General features: G+C 47.4%; 1 protein-coding gene and 1 pseudogene across 6 annotated transcripts; both read right to left on the minus strand.

Annotated features, from left to right (window-relative positions):
* Positions 1-8,931: 8,931 nt before the first annotated feature.
* Positions 8,932-10,201, minus strand: LOC136462720 (sugar transport protein MST1-like; annotated as a pseudogene).
* Positions 10,201-17,309, minus strand: LOC136466391 (IAA-amino acid hydrolase ILR1-like 6). Of its 6 annotated transcripts, none has more exons than XM_066464776.1 (5): positions 13,346-13,876; positions 13,213-13,275; positions 12,533-12,655; positions 12,372-12,450; positions 10,201-11,721 (listed from the first exon to the last, which is right to left on the minus strand). In XM_066464776.1, exons 1-5 carry the CDS (start codon positions 13,486-13,488, stop codon positions 11,704-11,706), a joined length of 426 nt encoding a protein of 141 aa, XP_066320873.1. In that variant the 5' UTR covers positions 13,489-13,876; the 3' UTR covers positions 10,201-11,703. The 6 variants fall into 6 exon arrangements, 2 of the variants coding, with proteins under 2 accessions (XP_066320873.1, XP_066320872.1); XR_010761320.1 differs by lacking the exons at positions 10,201-11,721; positions 12,372-12,450; positions 12,533-12,655; positions 13,213-13,275 and adding exons at positions 12,853-12,870; positions 14,510-14,793; positions 17,078-17,309 and having other exon boundaries at positions 13,346-13,397; positions 13,443-13,747; XR_010761318.1 differs by lacking the exon at positions 10,201-11,721 and adding exons at positions 14,510-14,793; positions 17,078-17,309 and having other exon boundaries at positions 11,742-12,655; positions 13,213-13,747.
* Positions 17,310-19,723: the final 2,414 nt, after the last annotated feature.

Genomic DNA, 19,723 nt, shown 5'->3' on the forward strand with positions numbered 1-19,723 from the left:
TCATGGCTTTGGACGACCTCGCTGAGGGGAATGACGTCACGACCATCACCGGGTGTGACTCGAAGTAGTGGCGTAGCTTCCTTTTGGTGATGAGGATGGCATACAGGAGCTTCTAGATTTGGGAGTAGTGGGTCTTAGAGTCGGATAGTACCTCGCTGATGAAGTACATAGGGCGCTGCACCTTGAGGGCATGCCCCTCTTCTTCCCACTCCACTACTAGGGCGGCGTTGACCACTTACGTGGTGGCCACTATGTATAGTAGAAGGGATTCTCCATCGGTTGGAGGAACCAAGATTAGGGCCTTTGTCAAAAGCAGTTTGACCATGTCAAGTGCCTCCTAGGCCTTGGATATCCATTCGAAGCGATCGGCTTTCTTCAATAGTCGATAAAGGGGGAGACCTCATTCACCGAGGCGCGAGATGAATCGGCTGAGTGCGGTGAGGCACCCCATGACTCACTAAACCCCCTTTATGTTTTGAATCAGGCCCATCCTTGTGATGGCTGAGATTTTCTCTAGGATGGCTTTGATGCCATGCTCGGAGACGATGAAGCTGAGCAACATACCCCTTGGGACCCCGAAAACACACTTCTCGGGATTGAGTTTGATGTCGTTGGCTCAGAGTTTGCAAATGTCTGCTCAAGATCAGCAATGAGGTGGTCAGCCTGTTTGGACTTAACCACGATGTCATCAACATAGGCCTCAATGGTCCGCCCAATGAGGTCCCCAAAACACTTGAGCATACAACGCTGGTATGTAGCCCTAGCGTTCTTTAGACCGAATGACACTGAGACATAGCAGAACGATCTGAAGAGGGTGATTAAAGATGTCACGAGCTGGTCGGACTCTTTCATCGTGATTTGATGGTACCCAGAGTATGCATCAAGGAAGCAGAGGGTTTCACATCCTGAGGTAGAGTCAACTATTTGGTCTATGCATGGCAAAGGAAACAAATCCTTTGGGCACGCTTTGTTGAGACTCATATAGTCGACACACATCCTTCATTTCCCACTCTTCTTTCATACAAGAACGGGATTGGCTTACCACTCTGGGTGGTATACTTCCTTGATGAATCCGGCCACTGAAAGTTTTGCTATCTCCTCGTCGATGGCCCTACATTTCTCCTCATCGAAGCGACATAGGCATTGCTTCATCGGCTTAGAGCCTAGGTGGATCTTCAAGGTATGCTCGGTGACTTCCCTCGAAATGCCTGGCATGTCCGAGGGTTTCCACGTGAAGATGTCTCTATTAGCATAGAGGAAGCTGACGAGCGCGCCTTCCTATTCAGAGGAAAGCGTGGTACCAACGCGCATCGTTTTACCCTCGGTGCTCCTAGGGTCTATGAGGACTTCTTTAGAGCCCTCTATAGGCTTGAATGACTCAGTTGACTTCTTGGCATCGGGTGCTTCTTCGGTGACCTCCTTCTTGATGGCGGCTAGCTCTCTAGAGGCGACAATTGCTGTGGCATGACCGTAGCACTCGACCTCGCACTCATAGACACGTTGGAAGGAGGTGCCAATAGTGATGATCTCACCGGGGCCTGATATTTTTAGCTTGAGGTATGTATAGTTGGGGACGGCCATGAACTTCACGTAGCATGGACATCCTAGGATGGCGTGGAAGGTTCTAGGGAACCCAATCACCTCGAAGGTTAGGGTTTCCGTCCTATAATTGAACTAATCCCCGAAGGTAATGGGCAGATGCATGGCCTGCTTTCCTTGCACGATATCGTGGAAAGATACTCGGGTTGGGCAAAGGCGTGTCTAGTCGATGCCCATCTCATTGAGCGTCTTGGCGTACATGATGTTGAGGTCGCTGCCACCATCCATCAGTGCTTTGGTGAGTCACTTCAGGCCAACAATTAGGTCGACCATGAGCAGATATCTCCCCAGATGTAGGATGCTCTCTTGGTGGTCGGTCCGAATGAAGGTTATGGCGGACTTTGACCACCAGAGGAAGGGAGGTGTGGGCGGTTTAGCCATATAGACCTCACGGCATGCGACCTTCTAATGACATTTGGAGTCATAGGCCGCTGATCCTCTAAAGATCATAAGGCAGCAGTTTGGCATCGGAAAGCCATCGTCCTTCTCCTTGGTGTCATTCGTGGTGGGGGCAGGGTCCTTTGCATGCTCCCCCATGTTGGAGCCTCTAGACAATAACCGCCGCATGAGGCTACAGTCCTTGTACAGATGCTTGACTAAGAAAGCATGGTTTGGGCATGGCCCCTCGAGTAGTTTTTGAAATGGTTTAGAGTGCCCTCCATGGGCTTCCAACCACCCTTGCAGTCAGTAGTGGCTACGAGTGAGTCCTCACGCCGTTGCTTTTTGTTCTTCCTTTTAGCAGAACGATTGGAGGTGCCTTCGTCGATGCCCTCATCCCGCCTTGCCTTGCCCTCGAGACAATCGAAGATCGCTCCGACCGCCTCTTCTCCTGAGGCATGGCTGGTGGCGATGTCTAGGAGTTCCTTGGTGGTTCACAGGCCCTTGCATCCTAGCTTATAAACCAAAGACTCATAGGTAGTCCTGGATAGGAAGAATCCTATAACGTCAGCATCGGCGATGTTAGGGAGCTCGTTGCACTGCTGGGAGAAGTGTCGGATGTACCCACAGAGGGTCTCACTAGTCTTTTGTCGATAGTTCTTGAGGTCTCATGGGTTCTTAGGGCACTTGTATGTACCCTGGAAGTTCTCCACAAATATCTCCTTCATATCCGCCCAACTCTAAATTGCATTGGACGATAGGTGTTCCAACCACGCTCGTGCCGAATCGGCCAAGAACAATAGAAGATTGTAGATAATGAAGTCATCATTATCCGCACCACTGGCTTGGTAGGCAAGTTGATAGTCTTCAAGCCATAGTCTAGGGTTTATTTCCCTAGAGTACTTCGAGATGTTGGTTGGTCACCGGAACCTTGGCGGGAAGGCAACGTTGAGGATGTGCCGGGCAAAGGCCTGAGGGCCTAGCAGACCGAGGCTCGGACTCTGGTCCTCGCCACTATCATAGCGTCCACCATGATGAGGATGATAGCCGCGGTGGGCTCCTTCTCTTGGGTCACCATAGGTACATCTATAGGCATCGAGAGTGCTGCGTGCATCATGGTTACGGCCAAGACACTGACGCACAAGGACCATGGCGCGCTGCCTACCGGCCTGTGGTGCCTGATGGACTAATGCATCCCTACCGAGATGCCTGGAGAGCATGCGTTAGCTGGCGTCGAGCTCACGTCACTGAGACAATGAGCTCTCTACCTACTGTGCCACTGCACACTCGAGCAGCGTGCGAATCTTGTGATGGGCCTGATGATCCTGGGGCGTCACGGCCTCCGAAAGGCCATGGAGCATGGTGGCTGCAGCGACGATGTTCTGGCTTGCCCGAGCAAAGCGAGGAAGGGCTTCATCGTCGGTGATGATCATTTGGTTCATGTCGCGGGCCATGGCACGTGCACGCCCACCATCTCCGTGGCGCTCTATCTCCCGATCGAGCTCTGCGCATTCCTGCATGAGCTGGAGTCGTACTTCCTCAATCTCCCGATGTTGGGCTTTCAGCTGCTCCACCCCTATGCGAGGTGGGGCCACTGTCTCCCCTTTGGCCTCGTCATCGAGGTTGTCCATCAGGGTAGCCTCGTCCTCGGGGACGCTTTCGACGTGTCCCTCGAGGGTACCCGTCATGAAGCATTCCCGAGAGGGGTGATGGCTCCACCTGCTGGAGTTAGAGCCAGAGGATGACCCCGGCTCCTCCGCGAGGAGGTTGTAGAGAGATTCTGTGACATGTTCGATCACCCCCACAAACTCGTTGTTTGCGGGCGACATGACCATGCGTCGTGCCACAAAGTGGCTAACGGTCGCCATAGCGCTGCGGAGACCGAACGGAAGCACTGTCGGGGTGCTCTGTATGTGGTGTTCCGGAGAGAGGGGTTCTCCTCCGGTGAGCCACGCCATGTTGTTGGCGTCGGAAAAGGTGAGGCGACACTGGTCCTCCCTAGACTACTGGGGTCCCAAGGAGACACCGAGCTGGCGCTTAAGCCTCTCACAGTTGAGGCCGATGGAGGGGAGAGATTGGATGGTGGCATGAGCCAATGCCGACTCTACTCCCACCGTGACGATGAAGTCTAGGCCACCAAAGCGCACGTGTGCGCCCAGGACCCAGCTAATTCTATGGCTAGCCATCCGCGGCCTAATGTTTAACATCGGAACGCGCAAAGGTCCCCTACCTAGCGCGCCAACTGGCGGTGTTTCGAGTAAACACCAACTAGTAAATTTGTATTTGTCACACATTAGGCCCCGATGGTGTGCTAAAAGATACAAGGTTTATACTGGTTTGGGCAGAATGTCCCTATGTCCAGTTTGCTACTGCTGCTCATGTTATTAGCATTGAAAGGTTCATAGTAGGGGGTACAAATGGTCGAGAGAGGGACATGTCCCAAGTCTCTGATGGAAAGGTTGAAAGGGTGCTGAGAGCTCGGTTGCTACTCAACTATGTGTGAAGTGGTGCGTGATGTGTTGAATCGATCTGTCTTCATAGTGGGGTGCCCTGCCCTCCCTTTTATAGATCAAGGGGGAGCAAGGATTACAGATGGGAGAAAGAGAAAAAACCAGAGGCAGAAAAGGTCCTTTGAAGGTGTTGGATCTTCTTTTTCCTTTGAGCCTGTCCCACTGAGACGGCAGACGGTGCTAGGGATAGCACACTCGCTGATCCTGATAGGGTCATACTCTGGCTTCGTTCAACAAGTGGTCATGTCTCGTCCCACCCCGGCAGGCGGCGCGATGCACTAGTGTGCTGAGCTGTGACCTATGGGGAGCAGACGGCGTAGAGGCCCCATGTCATTATTGTAGATGACATGAGTTTCCTTCTTGGACCGTAGTGGTTGTCATATGTTTTCGTCAGGATTCGTGTTCGAGGACAAATGCCGGCGCCCATAACACTGTAGGATAAATGTCGGCGCCCACAATACTATTTGGGCTCTGACATGCCTGGAAGGGCTTAAAGCACTAGTCTGGTCATATCCTGATGGTACTTTCCTGTAGGCGTGCAGGGTATGGTCCTCGATATTACAGTTGACTTGAGTGTCCTGCCTTATCTGCGCGAGTAATCATGGTGAGGCAGAGTCTGCCCTTGGACATCGGGTGAGGCGAAGCCCAACCCCTAGACGTCGGGCGAGGCGGAGCCTTCCCTCGGACATCGGGCAAGGCGGAGTCTGCCCCCAGACGTCGGGCGAGGCGGAACCAGCCCTTGGACATTGGGCGAGGCAGAGTCTGCTCGCAGACATCAGGCGAGGCAGAGCCAGCCCTTGGACGTAGGGCGAGGCAGAGCCTGCTCCCATACGTCGGACGAGGCAGAGCCAGCCCTCAGTTGTTGGATGAGGCGAAGTCTAGCCCTGGGGGGTCGAGCGAAGGGGAGCTAGCCCTCAGGGGTCCGGTGAGGCGGAGCCAACCTTCGGTCGTTGGGCAAGAAGTGTAGTTGCGTTCTTGTCTGTTCGGAAGCATCAATGTTTGATGGTTATTAGCTCCTCCTCCTTGGGTACCCTAGTATTTGGTCTCCGACACAGGTCCTGCTCTAGTTCGATCACCTGTACGACCTATTGGAGGGGTGCAGTTATCGGCGCAGCCAGACACCTTCATCTGGAGGTTCACCGCCGATCAGTGCTACTCTACAACATCTACATATGGTGCTATGTTTATTGGATCATCATCGCCTCTTGGAGCTAAGCACATATGGAAAACATCGGCGCCACCGAAGGTTAAATTCTTCTTTTGGCTGGTCATGCACGGCAGATGCTGGACGGCGGATAGATGGTTCCGCCATGGTCTGCAAGATTCGAATGCATGCATCTTCTGCGACCAAGGTGCCAAAACAATGAACCACATCCTTCTTGGATGCCCTTTCAGTCGCTAGGTCTAGGAAGCCTGGTTCATGAAGCTACACCTACAGTACACCGTCGTTGTTCAAGATGAACCGGCTATCCCATGGTGGCTACGATGCAGGAAGGATGTGGTTCATCGTTGTTCAAGATGAACTGGCTACCAAAACAGCTCCGTCGTGGGGTTGACTCCCTTTTCTTCCTCATCGGTTGGTCCATTTGGAAAGAACACAATGCGAGAACCTTCAATGGAGTGTCAACCTCGGGGCGCGTCTTGAGGTCTCCATCCAGGAAGAAGCTGACGCTTGGTGCATGGCGGGCTACAAGCACCTCGGTGCACTGATGGCGTCAATTTGAGCCCTGCAACAATGGTCGCGAAATTTGTATGGCGTAATTACAACCTCGTGTGCCTTCGTGCTCGCTTTCGGTCGGCCCTCGGTAACCCCAAATTACCGTCGTGCCCATCTCCTGTAACAAACTCTATTCTTCTTAATAAAATATGTGCCCAGGCACGATGACGGAAAAAAATCAAACTTGACACTAGAGTGTATGTCAGATATTCTAATGTACTGCTACTGGTAGCCATTAGGCACGGACCGATTGAATCAGGCACAGACCGGCCCACCTAGTCCAGTACAACCAACAATGTTAACGCGCTCTGTTCAAACTTCAAACCGGCCCATCCACCACTTTGGGCGCCAATGGCGGCGGCGGCGGCAGCAGCTTGACGAAGCGCTTCCAGTACCAGTGGCACGCCCACACCTCGCGGAGTGACTTGATGGGCATGCCCTTGGTCTCCGGCAGGAAGAAGAAGATGAACGCGGTCATGACCACCACCTAGCCCGCGTTGTACGTGAAGGCGCCGTACTTGAAGCTGCAGAGCATGCTGAGGAAGGACTGCTCTGCACGAAGGTGAGCGCCAGCGAGATGGCCTCGCTCATCCCCTACCCCACCGACCTCAGCTCCAGCGGGTAGATCTTGCTGGGGATGATCCACTTGAGCGGGCCCCACTGTTGAAACCGGTGGTGACCACCGAGTTCACGATCTTGGAGCTGGCTTACAGCCGGCCCGGCTCGTTACCACGAGCCTGCGCTCCCACAGGTCTCAGGTCCACTGGAGCTACAACATATAAGACCTTGGGCTTACTCAACTCAAAAGACTAGCCTGATAGGTGGGGGCTTCTTCCGCCTTATATGTTGTGCTCCCCCACCATCGCTACACGATGTGGGACTAAACCCCAACAATCTCCCCCTTAGTCACACATCGGGGTGTCCCCGCCATATGTGACGCTCGAGATTTTTTATCGGATTTAGCTTTTCTGACCATGGGTACCGGCTCTGATACCAATTGTTGAAACCGGTGGTGACCACCGAGTTCACGATCTTAGAGCTGGCTTACAGCCGGTCCGGCTCGTTACCACGAGCCTACACTCCCACAGGTCCTAGGTCCACCGGAGCTGACAACATATAAGGCCTTTGGGCCTTCTCAACCCAAAAGACTAGCCTGATAGGTGGGGGCTTCTTCCACCTTATATGTTATGCTCCCTCACCATCGCTATACAATGTGGGACTAAACCCCAATAATCTCCCCCTTAGTCACACATCGGGGTGCCCCCGCTATATGTGTGCTGCTCGAGATTTTTTTATTGGGTTTATCTTTTTTTCTGACCATGGGCTCTGATACTAATTGTTGGAACCGATGGTGACCACCGAGTTCTCGATCTTGGAGCTGGCTTGCAGCCGGCCCAGCTCATTACCAAGAGCCTGCGCTCCCACAGGTCTCAGGTCCACTGGAGCTACAACATATGTTAGAACCGGTGGTGACCACCGAGTTCACGATCTTAGAACTGGCTTACAGCCGGCCCGGCTCGTTACAACGAGCCTGCGCTCCCACAGGTCCCAGGTCTACCGGAGCTGACAACATATAAGACCTTGGGGCCTTACTCAACCCAAAAGACTAGCCTGATAGGTGGGGACTTCTTCCGCCTTATATGTTGTGCTCCCCCACCATCGCTATACGATGTGGGACTAAACCCCAACAATCTCCCCCTTAGTCACACATCGGGGTGTCCCCGCCATATGTGACGCTATGTGATGCTCGAGATTTTTTATCGGGTTTAGCTTTTCTGACCATGGGTACCGGCTCTGATACCAATTGTTGGAATCGGTGGTGACCACCGAGTTCACGATCTTGGAGCTGGCTTACAGCCGGCCCGGCTCGTTACCACGAGCCTGCACTCCCACAGGTCCCAGGTCCACCGGAGCTGACAACATATAAGGCCTTTGGACCTTCTCAACCCAAAAGACTAGCCTGATAGGTGGGGGCTTCTTCCACCTTATATGTTCTTCCCCAGTGAACTCCCTCACACCAACTGGCATTAAAGAGGAGCTGTGCCAAAAAGTGCCATAGCATATATTATTGCTTGCGCAAAGATCGGAATCATACCTCTAGCAGGCATTGTCTTCTGTTACCTAAACAGCTGTCATTTCTACTTTACTGAAATAGATACTTTCATTGATACTTGAACTATTGACCTGGCTAGCGCTAACGCTTTGCAAGGTAATTGGAGACTGGTCCGCTTGAAATCGCTAGAGTTGAGAAGGGTCTGCTAATCATGGTACGAATTATCTGTTTAGGTAAGTATACTACCGAAGTTGTTATGCCGACAACAGCTGAAATAGCGGAGGTGATTGCCGACACTCTCTATCTATAGGATAAGCAGCTAGATCGATTTCCTAACAGGAGAGTTACTTAGCGTAACAGCTAAAGCTATTTATATCTATAGGATAAGCAGCTAGATCGATTTCCTAACAGGAGAGTTACTTAGCGTAACAGCTAAAGCTATTTATGAAGAGTGGCGGTCACAAGCATTGAGCACCGATATCTAAAAACAAAGCGTGGATAAACCGAACCTGGAGAATCAAGCGTCGGACAGCCAAGCCACTATTTCGCTTTGATCGAACAGAAATAGGATAGAGCTTTAGTACTCAATCGGTATGGGGAGAGGGAGTTTACTTGAGGGTACTGACTTGCCTATACTAAATAAAGGAAGAGCTTTCGGTTCGCTCCCCAGGCCTTCAACCCTGTTTGCCTCCTTTCTCTTGCTTGATGGAATAGTTCAATGCCCGAGCTCCAGCTTTGCTTGCGTTCTTCACCGACGCTCGCCGAAAGACTAGCCTGATAGATGGGGGCTGCTTCCGCCTTATATGTTGTGCTCCCCCACCATCGCTACACGATGTGGGACTAAACCCCAACACCCACGACACGCCGAAGCCGGCCATGAACAGGCACACCAGCGCCACCACCGCCACGGCGTACGGCCGCGGCATCGCCTTTTCGCCGTCGGTGCCCAGCTGGGCGCCGAAGATCCACGCCATGGCCACCAGGCACGCCGGTGGCCCCGCCCACAATGAACAGCGACCGCCGCCCAACGCGGTCCACGGCCACCGCAGCGACGGCGATGGACACCAGGCTCACCACGTCGGTGATGATGGACCCCAGGATCGCCTTCTGGCTCGTGAACCCGATGGTGTAGAAGAGCAGCGGCGTGAAGAGCGTCACCACGATCATGCCCGTCAGCTCGAAGAACACCGGGATGGCGATGGCCATCACCAGGTGCAAGCGGTACTCCCGCCGGACGATGCGCCGGAACGCGCCGGACTCGTACCGCCGGTCCACCTCCGCGGCCTGCATGATGTCCTTGAGCTCCGCGTCCACGTCGGCGGACCTCCCGCGGATGCGCTGCAGCGACGCGCGGGCCGCGTCCGCCTTCCCGCGCAGCACCAGGCTGTTGGGCGAGTCCGGGATGAACGTCCCGCCCACCAGGATGACGGTGGCCGGGACGATGCCCACGCCGAGGGACAGCCGCCAGCCCCACACGGCGATGGTGTTGGCGCGGTAGTTCACCAGGTCGGCCACGAACATGCCCACGTTCAGGAAGAAGTGGAAGATGCTGGTGAACGCTCCGCGCCACCGCGCCGGCGCGATCTCCGCCAGTTACACCGGCGCGGACTGGTTCGTGAACCCTACGGCGAAGCCCAGGAGGACGCGGCCGATGACGAGCATAGCCACGTTGACGGCGGTGCAGTTGAGCACGGAGCCGACGAAGAAGAGCGAGGCCCCGATGAGCATCGAGTTCCTCCGCCCAATCTTCTTGGTGATGTGGCCGGCGACCAGGCAGGCGAACATGCCGGCGAGGTACAGCGACGAGACAAATGTGGTGAGCAGCTGGCTGTCGAAGATGCAGTACTCGTCCTGCGTCGCGTTGTTCATCTTCTCCAAGATGTCGGGGAAGAAAGCCTTCAGGAACGACTCCATCTGCGTCAACCCACCTGAAAATTTCACCATCCCGTTCTCAATTAAAGCATGCTGAATCACTTGATCATCAAGTGGTATGCAAAACAGTTCATAACGGTCTGCGATCGTACTGATTACATTTCACCGATCATGTACGTAGTGCCAAATTAAGGTATCATCTCTTAGAAGTGAAGAAAAAAAATTCTTATGCATGTTAAATAAGGTTTCAAATAGCGAGCTAAACTATTCAGCAACGGTGAAGAAGCTTAAAAAACTCTATAGCAGGATATAATAGTATCTTTTTATTTAAGTGATTTTACTAGAAACATGAGAATGAGAATTCTCAATTAGTTATGTACACAAACATAGTAGTACGAAATTTCTATGAACACAAATACACAAACACATACGGAGACCTCTAGATAATAAATACTCCACAACCATTCATTCAATCAATCAATATACTCACGAATATGATCAACAAATTCAAAATTCAACAATTATTTATTATTTTATTAAATCACTAGGTAGTGTGCCCGTGCATTGCTACGGAATAACTAAACTTTTGTACTAAAAATACATGGATCGCACGATAAAATAACAATACTATAAAATTAAATACCCGTGCTAATGCAATGGCGACCTTCGATAGTACAAATCAAACATTCAAAAGAAAATATATGCATCGGTAACAAAGCGTATAGTGCTCGTGCTAAAGCCACAGCGGCCACAGCGGCATTTCGGATATGCTTATGAAAACAACCAAATGAAGACACAAGAGATGAAGGGGCACGGGTGATTAAGGAATTAAAAATAATAACAACCGGCAAGGAATCAAACATGAGCAGATTATGTCAATTTTTACTGAAAATCAAATATTAGCCGACTATTACTAAAGAAATAGAGTACCAATGCATTCTTTTAGTGGAACTGTGCATTTGAAGGGGATAAAAAGAAGTATCCATCTCATATATGGTCGAGAGATAAAGCTCTAATAAAATAAATCCTACAGTCAAACCAAAATAGAATCAAAGCAATTCAAACATCTGTAAACAGGTACTAACGAGGATTCCAATACAGATTCCTTGTTGGTTTGGCCAAAAGTCCAGCTTTTAGCCGCCAGATATGCATACATCTTTTAACTCAGATATGCATCTATCTTTGATTATGAAAGCGTACAGTATCTCAAAACACTTTCCAAGGAAAAAACAAATCATGTGTTCCCCGCCCAAGATGTTGTTCTGGCTTTAATTTCCTTGCTAGGAGGCTTAGAATATAAGGACCAACAGGCAGCAGCGACCAAAGCGCTGCAAAAATGCTAAATCATAATTAACCTGGGGGACTTAGAACTGAGTACATTACTAATTGTGTGATTTGCAAGACCATGGGGAATCATCTAGTGTCCTAGAAAGATTGTTATGAATAGGGAGAGCCTAAGAGTGCCGAGCTGATTGGTGAAGCCCATAGCAAACAACCCTGGCTTCCTTGCCCTGAAGCAGATTGAAGGTGTAAGGAGATCTCTCACACGATTTCAGCCATAGCCAAACAAGGTGTTACGCAACCTCCGGTACCTGAATGTGTCGAGCAAGAAGAAGAAATGATGTCAGCACTTTCTCGTCTTGTTCTGAGTTACAGGGGAAGAGGCACAATCCTACCAGTGCAAGTTAATAACTGCAAGGGTGTATAGAACAAGCAGAAAACTGACACTTCCATATCTTAAGCAATAATTTTAAAAAAAATACTCATGCAAGATATAACAACAAATAATTGAACCTGTTACCCTAGTACTGTAAGGACAATAGTCCACAGACACTTCCGTCCAAAATCTCATTTCATCCTCATATACTGATATGAAGCATTAGTGCCAAATGAAACTGTCGTCTTTATATTAGACAGTTACCAGTGTTATCTGCTAAAGATGAGTCTCTGGCCTATGTACAAAACATGTTATAAGGAAAACTAATAGCTAAATATGGAATGCATTATCCGGTCAACCCAGGTAGAGAATATGTAAACCTCCCTTGTTCTTCTCGATCGAAAATTCCTACTCAAATAACTTGTTTTAGTTAGACCATCACAGACAAAAAGATACTCCCAGAACAAACATTATTGAAGGCATCAAACATCGAAAGACAAACAGGTTTAACTGATCCAACTTCTTATTTTTCCAAATTATCATCTAAAACATTCTGGTTGTTGGAAATTTCTAAAAACAAAATACCATCGTGCCGTCGTCGAACAGGGTGGGCCGGCAGAGGCACGCGTATATTAAGGAAAGCACAAATGTTCGGACCAAAGACCTGCATGGAGAGATAGAGGGATCAGCTTCTCGACTGAAACCAGGTGAAAGCATCATTTTTTTCAAAGCACAAGAAAACAAACTCTGGGCTCTCTTTGAGGATCCCGTAATCTTGAGCAGCTTTGACTGACCTTTCATATGTTTGCTTTATTGCATCCCTCTTCAATCCAACAGAAAAAAAAGAGAGAAATCGGAAGGCATCACAACTGGGAAGCAGAAGGGGGAAATGCCAATGGCAGCAGTCAGGAGCAGCAGAGTTTACTTGAATTTTATTCTCAAAATCCTTCACTGACAACTGCATCAAATTGAACTCTGGATTCTATTCAAGCTCTATAGATAGCATATATATATATATATATATATATATATATATATATATATATATATATATATATATATATATATATATAAGGATTTCATCCTACAAATACTTGTCATCAAAGTTTTGTCAAGTCTAGGTGCTCAGTTGAAAAGTGCAGTGACGGTGGACATGAAAAATGATGCTACAAAATTGTTCTACTATCATCTGACATGTGAATGGATTTATGGAACTATACAAATAAAGTCAGTTTATGCAAGAACATACCAAACAATAAATTTAAAAAATAGAACACTCTATGCGGCCACAAGGTCAGAAAAACTGGAAAATGTATAGTATATCGCCCATGCTAACACTACGACGATATCTGGTAATACAAATCAAACAACAAAAAATATTTCAATCTGATAAAAATGGAATGGACATATCTGTTACAAAGGTTACCTGCTATTATTCTTAGCCCCCTTGGACTCAAGACACGAATCACAAAACAAAGCAAATTTCCCACTGCGGAGTGTGCAAGATAAAGCAATTAAGCAAGCTGAGCAAAGTATGGATGAGGGGAGGAATAACAAACTTTTGCAGGCTTTGCATCTGAATGTTCTCTTCTGAGGTGCTGGGCCTTTTGCCTTCCGTATTGCAGACCGCAACATGTCTAATATAGCATTTTGTGCCTTCCGTATTGCAGACCGCAACATGTCTAATGTAGCATTTGTCCATGCCCTCAATACATCATGCAGACTATTTTCATTTTCTAGCAAAAAGTAGTCGGATGGGTGCTTTTTGGTACTCCCAGCATGTACCTCAAATTAGTAAGGTGAAACAGCCTACAACTCATGTTCTATTGGTTCAATCCTCAAAGCTCGGATAAATAGGTGGTGATTTTGGAGAAGAGGAGAAAACTCACTTTTCGGCCTTTGCATGAAGAGCATGAGCACAGTATGCCGATGGCTTTGATAACTCACCAGAGTACTGCTCGCTGAAATAAGATGAGAAATAGATCCCTGGTCAAATTTATAGTAACCACGATACTGACCACAGAATAAGACATGGAAAATGCAAGTGCATGGTATGACATCTTGGCCTCCAAAACAGCAAATAGAGATCACATCTCACGTTCACCATAATGCGTCATGTTTTTCTTTTTCTTTTTTTGTGCCGAAAAGATAATACAGGTGCAGTAGGCCATGCTCATGTCGCAGAGGTGCCGAAAAGACAATACAAGTGCACTGTAGGCTTAATTGGGCTCCTGGAAATGAACAGAATGGGAAGAATTAAAAGGGCATGCAATTCCATATCTCGCAGATTAATAAATTTGTCAAAAACCCAACTCTATGGTAGTTCCCAGGGATAGATACACTAAACCTAATCTCCTTGCTCATCCTACACAAGAAACAATGCAAACAACTATTGCAATGGGCGGTGGCTTTCCATTCTTGGCTTATAAGCACACAAATTAAAAGATACGGCCACCATGTTTGAAGTAAAAATGCTATCACGGACAAGAAAACAAATCGGCAAAATTAAACGAGCACCTCCGCAGGTGAATCGTTAGGAAATTAGTAATTTGCCACGCTTGGAATAATTTCTGATACTATGTAGTAATAATCTTTTGTTAGCACGCCTCAAATTTTGGAAACGGATTTGAATCCGACGAAGAGAGAAATCGAAAAGATTAGTTCAATGATGAGTAGCACGAACAACATGTACATGCCGGCACAAGCACCACTCAGGCACGTACCTGGATGGGCAGCGCGTCCATGTCGGCCCGGAGCGCAACAATGGGCGGGCGGCCGGTGCCAAGCGTGGCGACGACGCCGGTGCGCGTGACCAGGTGGCGGAACCCGACACCCAGGGCGTCCAGCTCGTCGCGGGTGAGGCGCGCGTAGGAGGAGAGCTTCACGTCGAGGTCGCCCTCCAGCTTGCGCGCCTCACGCCGCAGCTCCTCCCACTCGGACTCCTGCAGCTCCAGCGCCACGGCCGCATCCGACGATGACGACATCAGCTCCAGCGCCACTCGGACTCCTGTGTCTCAGTTAGGACTTAGGAGTAGCCGAGCTAAAATTCGCAATAAGCCAAACAACAGTGCTCAGTGGAGCTAAAGTATCAATAGTAGCAATAGTGGAACAATTAGTAATATGTAGAAGGTACCTTTTGAAAAAGCTATGATGACACTATAAGGGTCTATCTAGAACTTATGTCAACTTGAATCGCTAAAATATTCTCTTCGATAAGTTTTTTCACCCTCTTCATAATGATTCCACCCCCATCCCTGGTTTCATTCCATCCAACGAGATCCAAGGGGCTAACAATTAGCTCCTATTTTTGAATACCAATTATTAGAAGGGCTAAACACAGGCCAATTGTGTGCTAATAAGGGTGGTTAGAGAGAGCTCATATTTAACCCATTTTTACAAGATGGACAATTTTTTTAGCTTGTGATCCAAACCGCCACTATGTTGGATCTCTGGTTAAGAGGAGTTAGATCCGATGATCCAATGTCCAAGTCGAAGGAGACTCCAGATTAAGCAACCAATAATCTCATCTATTATTTATATGATATAAGGCCCTGATGTGTCAACATATCTAGAAAGTTTACTGAAGTCGGTATGAAAAGGTGCACTAACAATCCTATTATGAATTTAGTGCATCCCAGACCATGAGACCAACCTAAAAGCGCGCCTCTGTAGCCATCATTGCGTGCACTCACGCAAAAGTATCGGAGCATATTATGTTGACACTAACATCGCGTGTCCTTTTCTTTTCCTAATATAAGAAAACAGAATGGGCAAACGATTGAGGAATGAACTTTGGAGCATGCATATGCGCGCGTGCTGCGCTAGTCGGATTTTTTCTTCCTTTTTTTCTCTTTACCATGAAAACTTGAGACAATGACCGGAGTGCACGACCGTGACTCGTGAAAGAAGGAAGGACCCCATTGCTTATGCTGGAGATGGTGACACTTGGCAGTTGCATATAATATCCCTCGTGGGCCCCTTGTCTCATATATATCTTGGTGTGTTTGCATTATGCGTTATTTTTCGTTCTACACAGGCACACAGCACTCATGCTGTCTGATCTGTGCTTATGCCTGTAGCTTTGGATTTTATTATAGGGTACGTGTGTGGAGCTGCCACTCAAACACCTATTATTGCAACACTTGCAAGCAAGTGGAAGCTTCGTAATGATATAAGGACATGCAGCATGGCAGATCACACCTCTGGGTTGGATGTGATGTGAATGTTGGGATTGGGAGTGGGAGTCATCCACCACACGTCCACGTGGGCAAGGCAACAAATTAAGACATTATTGGGATGCGTATGTATTCATCTCAATCCACATGTGTGGAAGTGCATTGGAGGGAAATTAAACTAAATTTTATTTTAATCCACTCCAACGCACGTGGATGGAAGTGGATCCACGTACATATATCACAACAAGACCTAAAGGAAGCGAAGCAGCCGCCTCGGTGTGCATCATCCTCTTGACTCTTGAGAGCCTTAACCACAGCACACGTGCGATGTGAGTCTCCTTGCAGGGTATTGGTTCACACCCTCTGACTTTGTGGCAAAGCAACAAAGAGTCAAAGACGTAGGCCTACAGCTGCTAGCGGAGCAGGACAGCAAGACATTACTCCCTCTTACATACGACAGCAAGGCAGAGTATTGGTGCACGACCGAGAATGACAGGGCCTTGGTTGCCCTCCGTCAATACCATCCATCGTGATGCCTTGAGCACTCACGAGGAGCATGTCCTCAGGTGGAAGAACGGAACCTCCGTGGCCCGTTCCCTTGGATGTTGGATCCTTCGTCAACTAGCTAGCTAGCCGAACAAGAAGCTGGGGACAAAGCTCGGTCGTTTGCCTCCATCAGGTATCCATTGGACCTATCGCTCTCGCCTCTCGATCGGCAAATATAAACTAGCCGGACGCCGGACGCCGGACGCCGGACGCCGGACGCGGACGACAAGCAGCTGTGCAGATAAAGCTCGCTCCGCGATTTGCCGCTAGCTTCGAATGAAATCGAATTCTTTAGCTTTAAAACGTCGCAGGTGTCTGGTCATCAGGCTCGTCTGGGAGATCATCTTGAATAATCGAATCGACATGTGAGACCGGCCACTTCATGAACTATGGGCCAAACTGTGCCGCAAAACAAGGAATAATATATATAGGAGATGCAACGCATGAATGAACAAGTAAAAGAGCAAGAGAAGTAGAGAGCGAGGTTAAGATCGATCACAGCTCGTGTATGTACGTAGATCCAGCGGACCAATCGACGAACCAAACCAAACGGCAGCAGCTAGCACTGACCTGTGATGCTGATGTCGTAGCCGAAGATGAGCCCGCCGGAGGCCGCCATCAGGCAGCTCATCACCACCGTGAAGGTGATCTCGCTGCTGTAGCCAGCGCCGGCGCTGCTCAACGTGACTACTCCCCCGCCGTGCATCTTCCCTTGTCGTCGTCCTAGCTCTGGCAACCTGGTCGACGGCCGGTCGGTCGTCGGTCAGCTCGAATTTTGATCGACTAGGAGCAAGCAAGCAAGCCTAGCTGCTGTGCTAGTGCCCCTCCCGGCGCGCGCGAGGACAGATATATCCGGCTGTTAGCTTGGTCGTAAATGATCGTAAATTTTAAGTTAGAATAGTATTTTTCCTCACACCAAATTAGCCAACAGTAATAATCTACGATCGTATATGATCGTTTCAGCTCCAGCCGAACATGCTTATAGCTTATATATGCTCACCAATCCCCTTCTTTTTCGCCTTTTTCTATTCCAATTGATTGGTGTAGCACCCGACTGCGCCGCCCACAGTCGGTACTCAGTACTGGTAGTTCAGTACTGAAAGCAAGAAAGAGAGTCACAGGAATCTTACTGGGATAGACTTCAGTTACAAATACTTTATATGATTTTTCTTTCTCAATTTATATTTTTTCCATTTGCCCCGCTTTCTCAATTTATATTTTTTCCATTTGCCCCGCGCGCCTTCGTATATACTCTATCTGTCCCAAAAATAAGTGTCGCTACGGTATTCATGCTGGTCAAACTTTTATAAATTTGATTACATTTATAAAAAATATTAGCAACATTTGTATTTCTATATAAGTTTAAATGAAAATAGATTCAACGACCTATCTAACAATACTAATTATGTAAGTACTAATATTTTCTTCTATATATTTGGTCAACATTAAAAGTGTGTTTGACTCCTCAGAAAGCGAGAGCGACACTTATTTTGGGACTGAGGGAGTATGTGTTTAATTTAACGTGTGTGCATCTTAAACTCTCTCATATATTTTACTAGAATCATATATTGTACTAAAAGGATACCTCGTACGTTGTTGCGGGAATCACGGATGATTTTAAATAAAACTCTACTACTTATGTTTACTTATATTAATAAATAAATATCATGATATATGTTAGTGAATGGTGTACCATGATGACGTGAACAATTAAATATACATGCTATTGGATGACGTGACCTGCTTGAATGAAGATATAATTGTATATATAATCATGTGTCAGTGGATATTGATGTGGACAGCTTGCACGGTGAAATAGAATTTAGTGGGGATTGAAAAATATAAGATATATAGATATAAATATAGATTTAAAAGCTACCATTCGGTCACCCTTTTGGTTATGTAAACTTATCTTTTTTTTATTTGAAAAGCCTAACACAAATCAACGGTCAGCAAAATTCAAAAGGGAAATTTAGTACCGAGAAGTACCACGGGTACCTGTAACAAAGGTCATCTTCTTAGCATCATCGGTCAAGTCGTACGGTTTTACTCTCATCCATATTATTGTTATCTCTTCATACTCCATTTAGAAGAGTTTGCGCATTCATTGAATAATCATATAAGTGGAGTGTGTACTCTTTGATGTGGACTACCGACGACGTTTTCCATAAAATTATGGCAAGAATACTTGACGGACACATTCTAACTATCCACATGCATGAAACGAGTGATTTTCTAGTGCCTATAAGCACTAAAATATGCGAGTCCCTTGTTCTAGCTTCAGTAGAGTATCATGCATTCTTCTCTCAATAAGAGGGACTTGGTAAACTCTGCACATGACTGACGACTAGCTGAGGGTAAAGAATGACAGTAAGACAGTGTAACTGAAGTTTCTTTAGATGCTGTTGCTGAGCACATAGAAAGGGGACTTTGAGACTTCAAACTTGGTTTGTTCGATTTGATAACCGATATCCTGTGCTGCCATCATCATTTGTAGAAGTCGAATGTACTTGTACATAAGATATTTCTATGGATAGTCAGCTCATAGCAAAATAATGTCCACCAATAAGTAATGTTCACATCAACACACTTACTCATGGCTGCCACAATTCACAAAACTAAGATATTTTGCTTTATGGGGATTTATTAATGCCTTTTGTCAGAGATTAGGAATCGGAGTTCTTTTGTTGACAGAGCTAATATAGAAGCTCTCTCCTATAAATATTGTTGGATCTTTGTTGTGTAACGATTTTATTACATGCGTCCATCATCTCGGCTAAGTGCAAGAAATCACTACCTACTCGTCTTGCCCAAAAGTAAGCATATACTAAATCATTAGTAACATATCAAAAGTACAGTATCTTCTTTGCCCATTTCTCTTTCGAGATTTAATTCCTGACATCATTCGAAAGAAAATTTAGAGAACAAGATTAGATTCTCGCAGCAGCGGCTAGCTATTTCAGATGGCTGCTAAAAGTCAAAATGCAGACCTTTCCCCCTTTTCAGCTTTGAAGTTTTCCACCTTCTTAAGATCCGACTGTTATTGTTTATTGATTCCAAGTGCCATTTGTAATTTGACCGAAACAAACCTGTTATTATTCTTACTGTATGCAGGCATGCCACGTCAGCATAATATATATATATATATATATATATATATATATATATATATATATATATATATATATATATATATATATATAAACGTGTGCTTTG

Source organism: Miscanthus floridulus, chromosome 7 (genome assembly GCF_019320115.1).
Source record: "Miscanthus floridulus cultivar M001 chromosome 7, ASM1932011v1, whole genome shotgun sequence".
In the NCBI taxonomy this organism is placed as follows: domain Eukaryota; kingdom Viridiplantae; phylum Streptophyta; class Magnoliopsida; order Poales; family Poaceae; genus Miscanthus; species Miscanthus floridulus.

What these genes read in the sequence shown, in the direction of transcription:
- LOC136466391 (XM_066464775.1), bottom strand. Translation starts at nt 17,213, where the DNA reads ATGCACGGCGGGGGAGTAGTCACGTTGAGCAGCGCCGGCGCTGGCTAC. An exon ending in CTACGACATCAGCATCACAG is followed by an intron (nt 14,794 to 17,077) that starts GTCAGTGCTAGC and finishes ACTGAGACACAG; the next exon opens with GAGTCCGAGTGGCGCTGGAG.